Source organism: Cebidichthys violaceus, unplaced genomic scaffold (assembly GCF_023349555.1).
Source record: "Cebidichthys violaceus isolate CVI_PGR_0920_01 unplaced genomic scaffold, fCebVio1.0.p SCAF_13, whole genome shotgun sequence".
In the NCBI taxonomy this organism is placed as follows: domain Eukaryota; kingdom Metazoa; phylum Chordata; class Actinopteri; order Perciformes; family Stichaeidae; genus Cebidichthys; species Cebidichthys violaceus.
The window spans coordinates 1,479,215-1,485,995 of record NW_027176296.1 but is presented as its reverse complement, the minus strand read 5'-3'; the positions used below and the strand labels follow the sequence as shown (position 1 = coordinate 1,485,995).

Here is a 6,781-nt window from a genome sequence, read left to right as displayed (position 1 = left end):
GCTCATATTCCATCTTCTCAATCCATGAGGACATTTTTTTTATCATGTTGAAAACAGAAAAAAACAACAGCACTTAAGACAGTAGAAATACTCTTACTGTTAGACCATAAGATATTTTTTGTTTTTATGGCAGTAGCCTACTGCCATAGAAGAAAGCTACAGGTAACTGCAGGAGGTCGTGGAGAATGAGCATGTTGTAGCTGGCTGGTTGGGTCTTGTCAGGTGATTGGAACAGTTAGCAGACCTGGCAACACATCATCCTCTCTGCACTACTTTTGGGACAAATCGAACAAAATGAAGGTGAAGCGATGAACAGAATACTCAAATACTAAAACAATCGATAGCTGCAGCCCTAGGTTTGATTGCGAACACTCAGTGTTCTTATATTAGACAGGTTTCTAATGACTTCTATATTTTATATTGCAGGGGATGACACAGCACAACTTGAAATGAAAATGATTTGCAAGTTGATGTCAATATAAATCAGAACATACCAATGAGTTAATCCACTTGAAGGAAAAATGAATCCTTAAAAAGGTCAAATTTATTGAAAAGATTAAATAATGTGGATGAATTTCTCACATTTTTAGTGCTCATTTTATCTGAACATTTAAATCACATTATTTTCATTTAAATCAACTTCACAAGTGACTTTTCTAACATTTTATGTAATCAATTGCTTATTTCCCACAAAGTCATGCTTGGTCGTCCATGGTTGGTTAAGGAACATGTTTTTCTAATTTTCTTTGTTTTTATGTGCTTATAAAGTGCATTTTGGAGGGAAAGTATCTCCAGTTGATTACAAGTCAAATTCAAATATCAAACAAACAAAAGACGCAACGTAACCTTCACATTGTTTTACATATTTAAACATCTACATGAATTTCCCAAAATAAAGAGGTGCAAATATAATAAGTTGAAAAACATTTATTTAAGAATCTCTTAATAAATCATCAAAACACATCTACAAAATGTGTAGATCAAACAGATTTATGAACCTTCAGTACAACCATTGTAGATCTTATTTACAATTGCTGAATTATTTAATTTATTCCCCATGAAATCCATCAATAATCAGCAATGAAATCCAAATTTGGTTAGGGAATGCTGACGAACATAGACCTGGCAAATTTTTAGTTGGCGAGAATTACAAATCACTCCAATCAAATGACATTGAGATGAAATATAAGCCAAACTCAAGTCTAAAAAAAAAAAAAAAAAATGCATTTTTCATTAAGGCATGAATTGACTTAACCTGTGAGAGCCAGTTAAACCGAAATAGTCCCAAAAGTCAAACCATGTTAACGGCAATGATTTACATCCACAGGTTAACAATTACACAGTTAAATATTAAATTCAATGACTCATCAGCACCGCTAGAAATGATTTGCACTCACTGTAAAACATCAGAGGCGAATTTCAGCTTTCAATAAATTTCCTATTTTTTGCGCCTAAACAGCTCAACCCAGCAAATACAATAGAATTTAGAGTGACAGCAGAAATTAAAACAGCAAGAATCCTTTGCACATTTCTAATCTCATATAAAGCTTGTCAAGTCAAATGTGCAAAGCTTTTTGAGGTCTTCTATGCAGAATGCATAGTTCAGACGGCCATGATACTGGACCAAAACGAGACATGGGCTGTCTGGCTAGAGGAGAAGGGGAAGAAGAGGAGAGAGACTAGGTGGGTGAGGGGTGGGTGAATCGGGGGTTCCCAAAAGCATCAATGGGGACGCAAATGCATAAGAAGCTGGAAAAAGGGAAATATCAATTGATAGGAATGTTGTAATGGGAGAAACGTCTCCAAATCAAAGGCCTTCTGTATAGTTTCATTATACCAACTCAAAAGACAAGTTTCAGTGCTCAAATATTTTTAGGAAACCCAGATAGGGTACGTGGAAAACTTGTGCATGAATATTCTTTGCTTGAGACTGCAACAAACAGTCAACAAATGTTAAGAACTTTTTCTTTACAGAAAACAGGAAAAGTGCATAATAATCAATAAGAACATAAAAGGGCACTTTGTCATTTTGGTGCTATGTTTTGTATCACCCCATAAATACTGCTACATCACAGCCCCTATACAAGGCCCAGGAAACAGTTGTGTATGCGCTTCCCCCGTTGAAACTGATGACAGGAAGCAGTTTGAATGCATAAAACAATGATTACATCATTGCTGTGATTCCTTCTGTGCCACTGCTGTGTAACTGTATTGCCTCCAGGTGTCAGAGTTAGGTATTGCTAGTCCACCAGTTGAAGTGCATCAAATAAACGCCCACCTTCCAATCACATCTTATCTTATCCAAAGAAATTGCAATACCTAAAATGATGAGGCAAGCAACTACAAAAGGAATCCGTGTGCCCTTTAAAACAAGCATACTTGGGTCAAGAGCCCTCCTTACTGCAACCATGTGAATACTTAAAATAGGCTAAATCTGGGCCACACACACACACACACACACACACACACACACACACACACACACACACACACACACACACACACACACACACACACACACACACACACACACACACACACATCACATTGCACATTAAAGTGTTCACAAGAGGAATGTTTCAGCCTAAGAAATCAACAGAGAGACAAGTAGAAAAGGTGGACAGAGGACATGTAAACCCCAATGTTGATATGAGAAAAATGCATCGGCACTGCTGTTTCACATCGTGAATTCTACTCAATGATACATATTTACATGTTGCGTTTACCTAATGTGGATATATAAAATGTTTAGGCCACCAAGTCAGTACACAAATGTGGCATAATCGGTTGAATTGTACTCTCATCACCTTGGATACATACATTGCATTAGTCGACAGATGGAGTATATTCAATATTAGGAAGCCTATTGGAGAAGTAAGCCTTTTTTTGAAAGTATAATTTGGGCTACTTTGAGAGATAAGAATCGAATAACTAAGACTTCACCAAGAGACACTGACAACAGGTGAAAGAATCCATCTAGGAATCAGACATTATTGCGAATAGTAACGGTTTGATCGTTTCTCGTGTCTTTAAAAGTCAACACAATCTCAAGGAATCAGGCTGGAACTGTTAATCTAAGGATCAGATTCAGCATCTTACAGAAGACACAGCAGTTAGATTCACAGTTGTCGAGGGAACCAAGAGAGCCATAAGCGTTTGTTTGTTTCAGAGTAGAGAGAAAGAAAAGGAGGAAGACAAGTGAAGAAAAATAAAAAGAGAGATCAGAGTGTGCTCTGTCCAGTTCTGTCCAGCGGGGGACACAGTTAAGGCGAAGGTGGATGCCGACACTTAAGTCTCCTCACAGGAGCCTGCAGCGGAAGAAACTGCTCTTCTTGGGTTGTTCTGTAATCTTTACTCCTTGATTGCTGCCCTGCGGGTTGTTGCCCTCCTGAAATACGCACAGATAAGAAAGCACAACCAAATATGACAACTGCAAAAATAGTATACGAGACAAAACAACAATTAAGTTTCCACTCTATTACATTCTTACCAGCTTCTTGTCCATTTTTGCTTTAATGTCTCTGGCAAGGGTTAAGAAGGCCTGCAGACAAAAACAGGTTTAACAAATTAAATAAGTAATTGTATATTAAATTAAACCACATTAATGATAGCACTCTGGGTAGGACCAATGGCTTTGGACAATAAAGATTGTGAGTTTAAATTACAGCATCAAAACCAGAAGAAACTTGATTCTTAGTCATCAATAATTGTATATAAGACGCAAACAATGCACATGATATGCACACAATCTGAGGGTTTGTAGTGACCAGATTATGTGATTACAGTCTAAGTTCTAAAGTCGAAGTACATAGACAACAATCGCAGAAAAAGTGTGAACTCACGTTCTCGACGTTGATGTTCGCCTTTGCACTGGTCTCCATGAACTTGATGCCGTACTCCAGCGCCAGCTGACAGCAGGAGTAACGAAACAGAATCTGTGTCAGTACTCAGGCACAACGAGCCAGGACAATAAATATGTTCCCCAAGAGAGAGAAGTTAAAGTGTACTTTTTCAAATCAAGCTCTCAAGTGCATTCATTTGTCAACTTTATGGTCCCACCTTCTCTCCTTTGTCTTTGGACACCTGTCGCTTGTCATTGACGTCACATTTGTTCCCAAGGACCATCCTCTCCACATCTGCTGATGCATGCTGTGGAAGATAATTTGACATGGAGAACAGACAGATAATTGATAAGTCATAGATTGCATTAGATTAATACATACTCTTTAGCTTTTTCTAAAAATCAGTGCCGAAATAAAATCACATCTAGCCACATCCACAAATGTAAAATATTTACCTCTTCTATATTCCGTATCCAGTTCTTGATGTTGTCAAAGGACTTTTCATTGGTGATGTCATACACTAACATGATGCCCTGTAGAGGAAAAGACATAAAATCAATGAGCAGCTAGACAACAATGGAAACCCTTCCGTACCAATTATCATTTGTCCATGAAGACAGACTTGGAAAGACTTGTTCATGTCGACCCTTATTAGTGATGGATCACATGATTTTGCAGCCTTAAGTAAAAGCATGGCGTTTGAATACCAAAGAAAGCAGGGATCAATTACGTTCCTGAAGTAGAACATGCAAACACAGGCATCCAGTTTAACTTGAATTAAAGAACACAAAAATACCATTACAATTCATTGAGCGCGTCTCTAGTTTCCCAGGCGTGTACAAAATTAGCAATAACAACAATGGTGGGTGTGGTTCCGGTAAAGGTTTATGCTGTGTTTATGCTGCGGTGCACACACCTGAGATAACCACCACTTCACCCATTTAGGTCCAAGAGAGAATCTCTACTAGAGTTTGAGTTGTTCAGATTACAATGCAACCTACCATGGCTCCTCTGTAGTAGGCTGTCGTGATGGTCCTGAACCTCTCTTGTCCTGCTGTATCCCTACACAAAAAAAAAACCCAGCAACTTTGAGGACACCAAGGACAAGACTTGAGAGATGCCTCATACAGCCACAGAGCACATCTGTTGTTGGCCATTACCATTGATATGGAATAACATATAATATTGTATTTCCATGGTATTGACGTCGCTACAATGCTAATTGCTCTTGAAACCTATTTTCTCAAACAAGTTTTAAAGGCACACATAGTGTAGATACGTTAGCTTTAGAGTAATCTTTCCATCTGGTTCCAGAGTGAACATATCACAATACCTCAGTATTGAAAGCACAAAAAGAGAGATGTTGATTATCTCATCTAAGCTTTGGTGAGACTAAGCAAATTTGCCAAGATATTCTTTTGATGTACAAGTATTAGATGAGGATATATTGGTACAAATATTGTTCATCAGTACTGGTGTAACCAGCTATCTAAACTTTTACTGAGAGCTGATATTTATTCTATATCAAAAACAAGGAAATTCATGAAGTTGATAGCATTGTCAAGAGAGGATACAAAAGGGGTACAAAGTCTAAAAGACAGGAAACCTGAGTCGTGTCTTATTTAATAACAGCGTGATATAGATTTTAATATTAGAGATAATAAAATCAGATATCATCAAAGGTTAGATTTATTTACCATAAAAGGGTTTATTTACTAGACTTTTTACAGGGCCCCATTGTCATTTAACTTGATTTTGGTGGTATCACAAAATGTATTGTAAAAAAACATGCTACTTTACATTGTGCTCCCATAAAAGAACTAATTTGTCAGTTTGATAGACACACAAAGCTAAAACTAACAGCCTAATACAACCAGTGTGTAATAGACCCTATTAGATTAGAGGGAATTTTAGTTAGATGCACCTTGAACAGGCAACTGAGTGTAAAGATCATCCATCATGAATATTTCTTCTGCCACATATTGTGAAGCTGTGACCTGAAAGCATTTTATGTACCGTGACCATCTTACCATATCTGTAGCTTGATCTTCTTTCCATCTAATTCTATTGTTCTGATCTTGAAATCAATACCTGAGGGAAAAACAAAAGTCACACAATTCAATTCAAGCACATCTTTCATCTGTCAAACTGACAAAGGCGCCACACTGACAGTAACATACATGTTTCACTTTCGAAGCACAGAGTGGTTAAAAGAGTTCATTAATATGTTCTGTCACGTTGGCTACGAGAGTGCGAAGTACAGGCAGGAACTCATAGAAGAAATGGCACTGCTAACTAACGTTAGCTCACTGACAGCTTTGTAGCTTGTTAGTTCAGCTGGCCTTGGTTAATATACACAGAATAAATACTTTTAAAGCTTTTGGTGGAGTACCCACCCTCGCAGCTCATACATACGGGTGCTTTCCAACTATAGAAACTGGTTAAAATAGAATTGTCAGTTCTGGAAAAACCCTTCTAACAAGCCGGCTGGGCTGCTTCCTGACTAGCTAACACTACAAGATGTATGCTAGCCAGAAAAGTTAGCACCACATTAGCATGACGGGATGGGCTGCTCCCACCACTTTTCGGCTAAAATAATACTAATAACATGACTTTTTACCCACCTATAGTGGAGATGAACGTTGAGTTGAAGGCATCTTCTGAAAATCTGAATAGCACGCAGGTCTTTCCGACGCCTGAATCGCCGATTAAAAGTAGTTTAAACAAGTAATCGTAAGTCTTCGCCATGTTATTAGTTAGCTTACTACTGCGGATATCCCGCCCGTTGTTAGAGACAGAGACGTCACTGCGCGAGAGCTTTTCTTTTGGTCAAATCAACTGTCACTCTTCTCTGTCGTCGTGGCTCCGGAAGTTGCTTTTCCCATTGGGTGTGTTCGTTTTCATGTCTATGGTCACCCGGATTAAAAGATGTGTTAATT

General features: G+C 38.1%; 1 protein-coding gene across 1 annotated transcript; it reads right to left on the bottom strand.

Annotated features, from left to right (window-relative positions):
• Positions 1-911: 911 nt before the first annotated feature.
• LOC137870234 (ras-related protein Rab-8A) lies at positions 912-6,638 on the bottom strand. Its single transcript, XM_068707278.1, has 8 exons — positions 6,467-6,638; positions 5,873-5,933; positions 4,844-4,904; positions 4,298-4,375; positions 4,060-4,149; positions 3,843-3,908; positions 3,491-3,541; positions 912-3,388 (listed from the first exon to the last, which is right to left on the bottom strand). The coding sequence occupies exons 1-8, from the start codon at positions 6,588-6,590 to the stop codon at positions 3,299-3,301; spliced, it is 621 nt and encodes a 206-aa protein (XP_068563379.1). The 5' UTR covers positions 6,591-6,638; the 3' UTR covers positions 912-3,298.
• Positions 6,639-6,781: the final 143 nt, after the last annotated feature.

Bases quoted from the DNA above. Each gene is read 5' to 3' on its own strand.
- LOC137870234 (XM_068707278.1), bottom strand. From the start codon at position 6,590: ATGGCGAAGACTTACGATTACTTGTTTAAACTACTTTTAATCGGCGAT. The intron at 3,542-3,842 runs GTGAGTTCACAC...TTTTGTCTGCAG, and splicing joins CGAACATCAACGTCGAGAAC to GCCTTCTTAACCCTTGCCAG. The intron at 3,389-3,490 runs GTAAGAATGTAA...TGCGTATTTCAG, and splicing joins CAAAAATGGACAAGAAGCTG to GAGGGCAACAACCCGCAGGG.